At 40.1% G+C, this 12,980-nt stretch overlaps 1 protein-coding gene across 1 annotated transcript in view; it reads right to left on the reverse strand.

Annotated features, from left to right (window-relative positions):
• Positions 1-5,879: 5,879 nt before the first annotated feature.
• The window catches only part of tox2 (TOX high mobility group box family member 2), a gene marked incomplete in the record, with an annotated part of 105,409 nt that continues 98,308 nt past the window's right edge, over positions 5,880-12,980 (reverse strand). Inside the window, 4 exon segments of the mRNA XM_065954662.1 lie at positions 5,880-8,063; positions 9,100-9,248; positions 9,337-9,747; positions 12,934-12,980. Of these exon segments, the coding sequence (XP_065810734.1) occupies positions 8,021-8,063; positions 9,100-9,248; positions 9,337-9,747; positions 12,934-12,980 (650 nt within the window).

The raw sequence follows: 12,980 nt of genomic DNA on the forward strand, positions 1-12,980 counted from the left end.
AGTAAAATTCAAAACCTTATCAGGTCAATCCTCATGAGGAAAACAAAACAACTTTTAACATTTTCTTTTACCTTTTTGCCTCTACAGGACAGCTGAAGAGAGACAGGAACTGTCATCCCCCACTGAGAGAGTGGGGGATGACAGTTCCTACAGCAAAGGTCAGAGCCAATGGAACAAGGACACATTTGTTGCTCAAATTAAAGTTTTAGACCTAAGCAAATCGTTTGCTGCTGATTAGTGATAGATAAAGCCGGGGTGTCCTTGCAGTGGATTGTGTTCCACCTGTTTTTGCCCTCCATATGGACTGTTAAACTGCATACACCAAAGCTTGCTGATACGTTTTTGGTCAGTACTATTCAGACTACTAATGGAAACCAGAACACTCAATTACAGATTTTACTTTTTAATGTAGTGTCTGTAGATTACCTTTACACAAACTAGATCTTTGTTCAAAAGATACAGAAGTCAGTGTAACCCCCCTCCCTCCTTTGTAATTTATTCTTCGAACCAACAGATAGTTGCAGAGTAAACGTTCAACATCTCAAAAATTTAATCTTAGTTAACCGACATGAAAATCATTAGTTGTAATAATGTTAATGGCTGTGTTAAGTAAAGAATTTCTCAAATGTATTGCAAAGTTATATTTACTGTATACTGGCAAAGCATGTGCGCAGCTTGGTTGCTATGGCGCTGGTTTTAAGAACATGGACCTCTTTCACCAACCAAATGCTCGGACTGTCTCTTACACAACATGCCAACATGTTGCGCTATGTTCCATTGAATCCTTTCCCAGTCTCATCTTCAGGCCTTTTTAAGCAGTGTTACATGCCATGTGCATGACAAGGCTCAATACCTCACTTCCTGACTAATGTTATTGTATTTTCATAACAAGACTTTAATCCCAAACATCTGGCCCAGAACCTTGTTACACTAACACAACCATTTCTCCCTAACACTCTCTCCAACATGCATGTTATTGGAAGATCTAAGGTGCAGCATGTGTGGGCGTTATTGCTCAAATAGAGCAGCTGGGCCGTTTAACAAACATCTGAAATGAGTGCGTACGACTCGTCCCATTTTTGTGGCTCCAGTTTGAGGTGATAGAGGGCAATAAGAAAACCAGACGACTGCAGGGGTGATGAGAAAATAGTTATGTGTGTGTGGTTCTCAATCTGACTCATCCACACTTCAAGTCAAGACTTAAGAAGTGCTGAAATGGAGAAATGTATGTGAGGCACCATTATTTTGCCTCTTAGTCAGTGAACGCTGTGGTTTCTCTTCAGGGATGTGGGCCCATGCCCTGTACTGCCCATGAGAGAGGGAGAGAGAGGGAGAGAGAGAGAGAGAGAGAGAGAGAGAGAGAGAGAGAGAGAGAGAGAGAGAGAGAGAGAGAGAGAGAGCCTTTACTTAACTTTTTATCAAACTAGTCTGTCTTCCGGCCACCATTTGCTTAATGCTCTCTCCAAACCACAACTTTTTATGTGTCTATAAAGATCAAAAGTGCATTATCAGCCTGCTCACATGGCACTTTGTCTTCCTTGTATGGCTGAAGAATCTTCTGTAGACATAACTGCACATGAAATCCCAGATGTTATCACAGATGATTATCCCATTCAGAGGCCTCAGAAACAGAAAACCCACAGTTTGAGTATCATAATTTATCCCTGTCATCAAATCCTCTAAAAAGAAGATGAAAAGGAAATATGTTGCTTTTAAATGTATAATTGATGAACGGAATTTAAACATGAAAAGGAATAGCTGTAAATAAAGAGTCTGCTTTATCAACTTTTGTAAGGCAACACCTCGTTGGTGGATTTTTGTTTTGGCAAAATGTATTTAAATGATTCAATGACTACTTTTGCTTTGAATTCTATTAAACAGTGTAGCCTTTGTTTATTATTGTGCTCGAAAACTGTATTATTTATCATATTCATAAAACCTTATCCTTTTGAATTTTACTACATTTTGTTGCTATGGACAGTTGTAAGCACTAAACAGAATGATAACATTTTATCAGCTGTTATGGTGAGCTTGTTTATTTAAACATCCAGCAGGCACAGAGACACATTCTCATCATATGAAGTTATGAATCTTACAAATGGAAGGAGAGTGAAATATTAACTTTCCTTTGAACTCTTGTTTTGGTCTCCACCAGGGGTGAAAGTCATTTTAAAAATTATTGTGGGTACTACTACTGTACCACAACCTTCATGGCTTCATATTGTTCACCTTCATGCATCCTTGAAAAAAAAACTTTCAATCTTAAAAGCTGTGTGGAGTGAGTCGAAACAGATTAGAAACACCTTTATGTATCGCTAACTATTTGTTTGAATGGTTAAGGTGTTAACTTTAACAGGCATATGTGAAAATTGACAAAACGTTCAAAATCTTCACAACTTGTTTGGTTTTATTTATTTATTTATAACAGCCTAATTTAACACCTGAACAGTGCAGCGTGCTGGCGGAAGCTCGTGCTCACGTTAACTAGCAGTAATAAAAGGCAGCTGGAGTCCAGCACAGATCAAAACACAACACAGAGGGTTCAGATGCAATTCAGAATGACTTAGGAGCGATTAATAAGGAGACAGATGTGTTATCTTGCTGAGAGTGCGACCAGGACGGGTTTTGAATCTGAGTACTGTTGGGGAGCTGCTCTACCCACTTTACTGCATACGGCCACTGAATCTGTTAGTGGTACCCAATACAGGACCGTACTGGCTTACTTTCAACCCTGGTCTCCACTACTCCTATAGGAAATATTGTCTCTTTAGCTGCTAAATTCTACTTAATGTTCACAAACTAGTCACTTACTTTTTTTTAATCAGTGTCAGTGTGTTTGGTGATAGCAGGTTTTAAATACTTTTTGCTGTGAACAGCTAAACCAGGGAAGACAACGACATGAGAGTTATGAGAGTGACTCAGAAAAATATGGACTGGAAAACCAAAACAGAGAGCCAATTGATGCTATACATCTCACGCAACATTACAAAAAACAAAAAAACCCTCACAGCATCCTCTCTTTGATGAACTGTTACATAAGGATAATGGCTTAAGATATGGCATCTAGTATTACTTGGCTGATTGGTAAAGGTTGTTCTCCTCAACTGCAGCGGCACTCCAACCAAAAGTCAAACTAATCTTTTGTTTCATTGTTTGTTTATTTTTTGCACATTAACAACTCAAAAAAAGTATTCATACTATTTTGGGCGCAATGCATCACAGATGAAACCGTTTTCTAAGGATCCGGCCATGTGTGAGACAGAGTTAAATTGGTATTGAGACATTCACATTGTGTTTAATGGAGTCATACAGAGAAATTCTCCATCACCTGATGTTTCGTGATGAGTCTGAGGGGAATTTCACATGTGAAAAAAATATTTTTCGAGGTTGATAAGAATTGCAGCCACTTTACATTTAATATTTGTAGCAGAAAAGAATACAACGAAAAGCAAACAGGAAATAGACCAAATTTATCAACCACATGCGGTACCTGGTTTTCAAGCTGACAGAGTATATATGCAGGATTACGTCAAAAAATCAACAGATGTGAAACCACCAGCGTGCTTTGTGTCTCACATGGGAAGTCCAATGTGTTGTAATTGGTCTGCTTTAGAGGTTAAGTGTGTAGTTATGGGCTGCAACCATCATTTCTTTAAAACACATTTTGTTCCCAAAGTAAGAAAATCCCTACACACAGTGTTGTTGTGATGAAAAGTTAATAATATGCGACATGTTAAATTAAGAGATCTGCTAAAGCTGACTTTTTGCAGCATCAATTCTGTACAATTCAAATAATTTATTGACTTGTTGTTCACATGATCGTCGGGCTATATTTGTTTTTTCTACCGATTCCTTTTTTTGCACAACTGTCAGCATAAAAAAAGAAACCCTAACTGATTCTGAACACAAAGCGAAACCCAGTTCTTGTTAAAACCACCCACATTTCCTGATGCTTGTTGCTCCACCGCAGCACCAGAGTTGCAACTGAAACATTTTGCCAGTTTGCTACATGCGCTTTGTCTGTGAAAAGCTTGGTGTGTGCAGACCTTTAGTTTACCTATGGAAGCGTTGACCTTTCTACCTGCACCACTCAAAGGATAGAGAAGTGTTTTAAGCTAGCTGATAGCCTCACGTTGTCAGATTAATGTTCACACTCATTATAAAAACCAGCGATTGTGCATTACAAAAACAAGCAAATGAAGAGCAGTTTTCCTTGTTCATTTCTTTCTGACAGGCTGGATTTTTTTTGTCAAGCTGGTTGATGGTGGGAAGTTTCCACGGTTGGCTTCGTGACTAGCAAAGGTTGCACACGATGAGGTTGACCTCATATTCATCATCAACTCAACATGCTCAGACCGTCAAACATGCAGGGTTCTAGTTTTGATAATCAGCTGAACATTGTGCATGAACAGGTTTTGAAGGATGCTTGACATTTATTGCATCATTACTGAACCCTAAATAAAGAAAATAAGTAGTTTACTGACCCAGAAACTCAATGATAGATTGTTATGGACGGACAAAACTCATTCTTTCACTTATCATGTGTAAACCTCAGACCTCATCAAACATGTTTGTCCAGTAAGAAACTCAAAACAATGCAGATGTGAAACATTTAGATAAGACATTGGTTTGTATGGAGGCTGGGTAAATGAATTGAACTGAATGAATGTGAAAACATACATGAAATAGATTGGGATCTCGTGCCAAATGCATATCAATAAATTGGTTACTTTTTGGATTGAGTAATTTTATAGCGGTGCTGCATCACATTCATTTTCCACTCTTCTAGATAGATCCCACACTGACCTCGTCTTTGTCAACCCGCCTGCTGTTCCTGTTGTCATCCATTTTGTTGCTGCAGTGCTCTTTTCACATCTATGGAAACCAACAGGAGCGCTGTGTTCACCTCTCCTCATCGGCCCCCTCCACCATAAATTGCAGCTTTTCATTCTCTGTTGGCCTCATGACTTTGACTTTGAGACAAGGGACGGGATTAAGGATGCTGACAGGAGTGTCAAATTGATACTGTCTTCTTGCAGTATTTACTACAGTATTACTGCACACAATAACTGTCTGCATGTTTGTGGATGTCAGGAATAAAAAAAAAAGTCTAAAATAAGAAGGAATAAAAGAGCATATTGTTGGCATGTTTGCAGAAATATTACAAGAGAGAAGAGGCGACACCCGAACACAAAAAAAAGCAGACAAAAAAAGCCGATTTTTATGACTGTATGTACACAAAAGGCACAGAGGCACAAAGCTGTGCGGCTGCACCCAAAAACCTCTTTTATCTGACATTGCATTAAGAATGTATGACTGTGATTTTCATATAATGTGTCATATCACAAAGTGGCAGGTTTTCCAATTGTCCAATAATGATCTATTTGCCAATTCAATAGTATTGAGGAAGAGACGGCAGGCAGACGTAAAATGAATAAAACATTGAATGGCGGGATCGTGACAGTTCCATTTCAATCTCTCCTTCTCTCTCTCTCTCCCTCTCTCTCTCTGAAAGTCTCGGAGAAGACTTGTGTGCAATTGGGGTAAAATCAGTACTTGGACGGTTGCCTGAGTTTGTGTGCACATTGCATTTCTCTGTTCTCTTTATCTCACACTAGACGCCTACGATGCACCACTTTCACAAGCAAAAGCAAACGTCTTCTCGCATCTGCTCTCCTCTTTGTTAATATAGTTTGCTGGCAATGTTCTACACTGTATCCAAGGCTAATTAGCTAACTCCAACGGAGCCCTGGGCTAAATATAAATATGGGCTACAAATGTGACCCTTCTGATTGTAAAAATACTGTTAGGTTCAGTACGATGGGGGTGTCAGCAGAACTGATCGTGTCTTTACCAAAAAAAAGGACATGAACACATGCTCACTTTTAAACTTTTTTTTATTATGCAGGTTTGAAATAAAAGAAGCATTGTGACACAAACAGATGCTGCTGGCAAGGGGAAAAAGGAGCAGCATCCAAAATGTAAAAAAAAAAAAAACAAAGGAAAGAAAAGTTGTGGTCATCATCATTTTTTATCAAACCAGAGAGGAAAGAAACAATAAAACAAAAAATAAAAATACACCTCCATTGTAAGAAGCAAAATGTGATCCAATTTCTCTCATAAATAAGAAAACCTGTCAAATGGCTGATGGGCAACTAGCAAAGAAAAAAAAACAATATGTTGATAACCATTTAAAATATTTACCATTACTGGCTTTACAAATAAAATAACTACAATTGGCAGGTTTTTTTTTTTTTTTTTTTTACACAACTTTAAATGTTATAGTTCTGTAACAACTAAAACTGAAATGCTGCTACAGTAAAGAGATAAATACAGATGTCTTTGTCAGCAAAATGCATTTCTGTTAATCACACAAAAAAGTTAAAAAGATGAGAGCAACACAACCAAACACCAACTAGAAACTTATAAAAATCACTATAATGTGGATGTGATGGCTCCATTCACATATTTAATTACTTCACTTCTGCATGTCCAGGAGACAGAAATTGACGTTATGGTCAGACAAAATAAGAAAAAAAAGGGGGATGAGGTGGGTGAGGGGTAGGGTGGGGAGAGGTTGAGGGAGTGGGGCATTTTGAGGCAATATCTTTTTCTTTTTTTTCAACCTGCAGCATTATCTCTCATTTTATATCACCACGTTTCTTTCTCTCGTTCTATATTTTTTTCCCCCTCATCTTTCACCTGGCTCTTTCCATTTAATGATCTGCAGGACACATATTGTGTATTCAGTTTTAGATTGAACTTTATTGGAAAAAAAAACACACCAGTGAGCACAGATTTAATGCAAGAACGAGAGTGTGAAATACTCCTCTGAAATCCAGCTGCACAGGGCTGTTAAAATTCACGAGAAAGACTCGAACGCTGAGACACTCCTGCACGCCCGTGTGTGTCCGTGCACGTACACACATACACACTCAGCTGCACACGTCAATGAATGGGGTACATTCGAACGTCCAGACACCCACACACGCACTCTCACACACACACACACACACACACACACACACACACACACACACACACACACACACACACACACACACACACCCAGAATGACTTACATGTAATATTAAACAAGAAACAAATCTATCTGGACTTCCAATTCCCAATTTGATCCCATAAAAGTGATATTTACAATCACACTGTGACAGCTCAGCAGACCCCGACAGGTCTAAAATATTTAAAAAAAAGATTCTTTTTGTTTTCTTTTCTTTTTTTCTCATCCCAAACCCAAGCCTTTTGTATTCATTTGCAGGCCCTTAAGCAAAGCTACCATAACATCTAAGCCTGCGCGGAACCTACTCGTAGTTCATATTTTTTTTCGACAGTACAGGGCCAAAAAAAAAAAAGAAATGGAACAATTTAGCAAGCCAGAAATAAATACAACAACAACAACAACAACAAAAAAAGGAAATGGAAATGATTAAAGAAGAGGAAGAGCATTTTGTTTCTTCTCATTCTAATTAAAGCTGGATGGGGCCCCTGAGGGGACTTTGATGGTGACACAAAAGAGGACAGCTCTTCGGTCCTGCCTGTATTAAAAGAGGGCAGAAAAACACAACTAAAGAGAGGAGGAAGGAGAGGCTGGGGGGGAGAGGGAAGGGGCCGAGGGTTCATAAGTGCTTGGCAAATTTTTAAACAGCAAGAGGACTGCTAATACATTAAGTGGTACAGACAGCAGTCATCTAGTCAAAAAAAAAAAACTCTGCTCACAAGTTCTTCTAGAAACTGAGAGAAACCAGAAGTACACAGACAAAGAAAGGTGGTGGTGGTGGTGGTGTTTGGGATGCAGAATATGTGTGTTTGTGTGTGTGTGTGTGTGTGTGTGTTTGCATGTGTTTGTCAGTGTATGTGTTAGGTGTGAACTGTATGTAATTGTGTGCATCAGAAGAAGGTTGAGGGGGAAATGGGTGAGGGGGAATCGGGGGCAGGTTGGGGGGGGGGGGTGAGAGTAGACTCCTCTGTGTCGTATTTGTCGACAGAGCATGATCTTCAGTTTTCAGGTGAGGTAGAGGGGCTTGTCCCTGCCAATCATGCTGCCACTGGAGAAGAGAAACAGAAACAGAAGCACAGGTTGGATTTTAGACAAAGATAAGGTAAACAAAAGAAGCATGCACACACAAAAATACAGGAAAGAAATTTGTACATTTCCCTCTGATTGCAGATATTTTGTATTTCCTGATGGCCGCAATTAGAGCTGAAACACCCATTTTCTTAATGTCTCCTTTGCTCTAATCAAACACCAAATATAAAGATAATACTTCACAACACTTCGGCATCAAAACAGTGTACGCGTAGTCTCCCCTCCAGTGCTGCAGGACTTCCAACAACATCAGTAAAAAAACTTGTGTGTTAGGAACATCTGTTTTTTTTTTTTTTTACTGCTGTCTGACAAACACATGACAAGCTCTATTATCTCACCATTACCTCTCCAGCTGTCTCCCCTGTCTCACCAGAACAGAGCTGACAATTTTCAACACTTATATTGTGAAAGCAGCCAGAGACACGTCTGACACGACTATATATGCTTATTTGGGAGGGAGTTCTGCTTTAAGATTGGACTGTATTTATCAGACAATTTCAACCTCAAACACTTAAATTAAAGGTCGACATGGAGTCACACAGTCTTGGTATTTTTTTTCTTAACTTTCGAACAAAATATTTTTATTTTACTCTGAGTCAATTCTATGGTCTTATTGGATGATTTTAAATAATATGGAGGCAGGCATTTCTAACTGAAGATGTCCTGCCTGATATATTTATGATTGCAGTCAATTCTGACAAGTATTTGTTGGTTTCATTTATTACTTCTTGTGTTTTTTCATGTATTAAAGTCATGTCTATTGTATCATGTATTTATGTATGGTTACTCATTGTTTATCATCTGTGCTGTTGCCTGTCTTAGCCAGGACACTCAAGGAAACGCAGTTTTTGTTCACTTCAAAATTTGCTGCTGAAATGGTTGAACTTGTTTTTTCCGACAATGACTATCTGATTTGATGAGTTACAGTAACAAAGGGCGTTTCAGACAACAGACTGTGGGAAGCAAATAAAACAGTGCCCTCCGTCCTTACTGACCTGCAGTGGTTGCCACACTCCCGATTGCAGTATTCACCATCCCAGTCATGGCTTTGAGCCACTCCGGGGCCTGGACCCGGGCCAGAGGCTCCTGGAGACTGGGAACCCCCAATGCTCTTCTGATACTCTGACTGAAGGTGGGAAAATCCCTGTAGAAAAAAAGAAAGAAAATTAAGCTTATACCTTATTGTACGAACCATTCAACAGCAACAGATGTGTCTCAGTTTGTTGCTTTACCTGCTGCCCATGAGGGGGGGAGTGAAGAGAGGCCTGAAGCCCCATCTGGTGAGAGATGATTGGCTGGGACTGGACTTGCTGCATGCGGATAGGCTGGTTGAGGAGCGAGCTCTGATGCAGGGAGAGCTGCTGGTGGGGGTGCAGAGGGGGGCTAATCTGGAAGGAGGATGGGGGAGAGGCACTAATGCTGGGCAGCATCTGTGATTGGCTGAGCGTCTGTGACAGTGTGTGGCGAGGGGCGTGTCCCGCGTAGCTCTGCAGGTCAGTGAGTGGGAAGGCCCCGGGCCCCAGGTAGGGCGACGATGGCTGGGGGGGAGGTGGCACGCTGTACAGGGGCGGGTTGGCTGACATCATGTGGGGAGAGGCCTGGCTTGTCTGGACATTTTTTGTCTCCACGGGGTCATTATATGTCTAAAAGGAGAGAGAGGAGAATCACTCAGTATAACAAACTCTACAGCCTAAAAGTAGGATTCAACTTTGTGAAAACATTGTGGCTTTTGTTTTTGAAATGAAAGATTTCTGTGTCTCAGCTTCAGTTTTACCTCAAAATAAAAACGTTTTAGATTATCTGGCTGACCTGTTTGCTTGTCTACAACCATATTTATTCCTGTCTTGACTGTGGAGGACTTGAGCCCAAGACTAATTTTCCCAAGGATATAACAAAGTGTAGCCGACAATATTGTATCAGCCTATGGTATGGAATGGTGTCATATCGTATTGTATCAGATGGTATTGTATCATATCGTATCATACTGTACTGTATCTTGGTTTACAAATTCTGTTTGAAGAGCAGTGATTTATCTAATAAGTACAAATGACTTGCTCCTCTCTTAGGGGCATTGGGGTAATTAAGCTCTTGTAGTTTTGCGCTGCTCTCTCATAGCAGCAAGAAAATATCTCAACAATATTATGACTCCACCTTAATCGCTTATAACGCATATTATGTCAGCATCTGTTATTATTATTTTTTTTAATCTACTAATGATGTATGAAACTGATAATTTGTTCAATTTAAAGGTGCACTCTGTCGATTTGGTAGTGACATTTGAAAGTTGGAGAAGTGAAACAATTCTATGATATATTTTCTGAACTAAATACACAAACTTTACTCAAAGGAAAAATGGCTCCCTGGAACACTGTTTGGAGCTAAAAAGCTACCAGGAGAGTTACAGTTTCACTGTTGCGGGCCCACCACCATAACTTCTCGCGTAGCATTTTATCTTCAAACGGTGTTCCAGGGACCAAATTTTCCTCTGAGGACAGTTTGTGTTTAGTGTTATGAACACAAACCACAGAACCTGTACATTTCTCCAACTTTCACATTTCTATACCAAAACTCCATGGTGCACCTTTAATGACACAAATATTGTTTTTCAATGGATAAGATCATGCCGATAACAGCTGATGGAGCTCAGGGTATCTAAAATACAAAACCATCCCCATAATTCTTTGCACCACCTCAAACCAACAACTAGACAACCCTCTCTGGGGAAGTATAACAAAAAAAAACGTAGATGAAGCAAAAGAAAAAGAGCAGCTGTCATCTGCAAATAATTCCAAGGCAGATCCTTATATAAATAACTTTAATAAATAAATGAGGAGTGACATAGCACCCCGCCATGAAACTTTGATATTGTAAGCTGAATAAGCTGCAAATGAATTGCCCTTAATGGGATCAATAAAGTAGTCTGAACCAGACTGAAGGGAAAATGTGCTTGGAAATTTTAGCCTAGTACCAATTCTATACTATTCATTACCTTAAGTACCAATAGAACATTTAGCAATTGTGGCTAATGTTGATAAAGGTCACCCCTGTGTTACTCTTTTTCTTCTTTATGTAGCCCGCACAAACACAATTACACACATGCACACTCAAACACACATACACACACACATTTATTCTGCAGATATTTCTTCCCCCTCTCTCTTTTCATGGGATGGTGTTTTTATGAAATACACCCAGTGCTTCTCATTAGCTGTCAGAGCGGTGGGAGTGATGTGTGGTGGTCTGCTATTTAGTAATAGCTCACATCCATCCATCTGAACCCCTGAAATAATCAATGGGATGGGAAAGAGGGATGGATAAAAGAGAGGGACAGGTACATTTGCAGGGTCAAGTGGAAAATGAAATACTGAAGAAACAGGGTGTAGGCAGAGGGAGAGGATGGGTGTGATTTGCGGATCTTTACTTTATCATGAGGAACTATTTTAGGGTTTTTCTTGCAGTAAAATGATTTTAAATCAGTTGTATTTTCAAAAATAATGTTTGTAAGGGTTTAAGACGTAGTACATTTCTTAAAACCTTGCATCACAGTTTGACTTTTTTTCTGACCAGATTCTGTACTTTGGGAGTCTTTGGATTCAAATGTACACAAGAGGAAGTGCAATGGCATATCTTTTGGAAGCAATCATACTTTTGTGTTTTGCTTCTTCTCCCAAACAAACCGACGTGCGTCAGAAAACAAAAAGGCAACAGGTGCACACTGAAGATGTGAATCCTTCAAATGATCGTCCAATTACCTCCAATTCCACCCACCCCAATCCACTTTGAAAAGACTCCTTCATTGGTAATTAAAAAAAGAGAGTCGCGTTGAATCATGAGATTCAGCCCTGCATTCAGATTGCCTGGTCCTGAATGAGTGTGGGGGTGTAGGGGTTCGGGTTGGGGGGGGGTTGTAGGTTCTATTTTTGCCAGTCAGTTTTCTTGACTGGCAATCCACCAGCATATAGTATCAATCAAGCCTCTGCATAGGAGCTCTGACATGAATGTGTAATTGCAGCAGAGACAAGAGATGAGAATAGTCTTTTTAGTTGAAAGTATGCCACAGTGAAGAGGCTGATGAATTAACTATTCATGCCTTAATCAAGGTGCTTGTTTTCGGCCCATGAGCGTGAGAGGAAGTGTGGTGCTGTGCGGGGGGAGGGGAGGGGAGAAAGGAGGACTGGCGGAGGTGGAGGAAGAGAAGGGGTGAAGAGGAGGAGCTTGGCATATGCTAATGCAATTTAGACCAGTGTTCGGAAACAATACAAAAAACAGTGAAATGAAATACCAGCAGATTGAAACACTGCCGTTTGTGACTGTACAAAAAGTGCAGATGTAAGAAAAATGGTACTTTAATACTATGTGCTTGGTTTATAGACAGAAAGGGGTTAATGGTAAAGTGTTAAACCGCAGGAGCAAGTGATAGCGAAACTCAGCTAACACATTAGTGGTCCATCAGGAAGGACACACTCACCAGGAGGATGGAAAATGACATACATAATGTCCACTTCTACACCCACACACAATTGTGTACTGTTAGTTTCTCATTTCTCCCCAGGTTCCAAATGGGGTGTGTTTGAGGCCTAATTCTCACTGTTCTCCTCTGAGCACACACTCACACAGACACGCACATACACGCACATACACACACTCACACACACACAAACACACACACACACACACACACACACACAAGTATGCACAAACACGCTAACCCTTCCTTGCAGCGAGCGGACCCTTTCCTCGGAATAAAAGTGAGAGGAATTCTGTCTAATTTATCATCCCTTATATCGCTGCTGACCCATGTATATCAAAGACGTGACCCCCGTGGTTACCTTGGAAACCAGACTGGCTCTGTAGGCGGCCAGGGCTTTCAGGTACT

This window comes from Labrus bergylta, chromosome 5, assembly GCF_963930695.1.
Source record: "Labrus bergylta chromosome 5, fLabBer1.1, whole genome shotgun sequence".
NCBI lineage: Eukaryota > Metazoa > Chordata > Actinopteri > Labriformes > Labridae > Labrus > Labrus bergylta.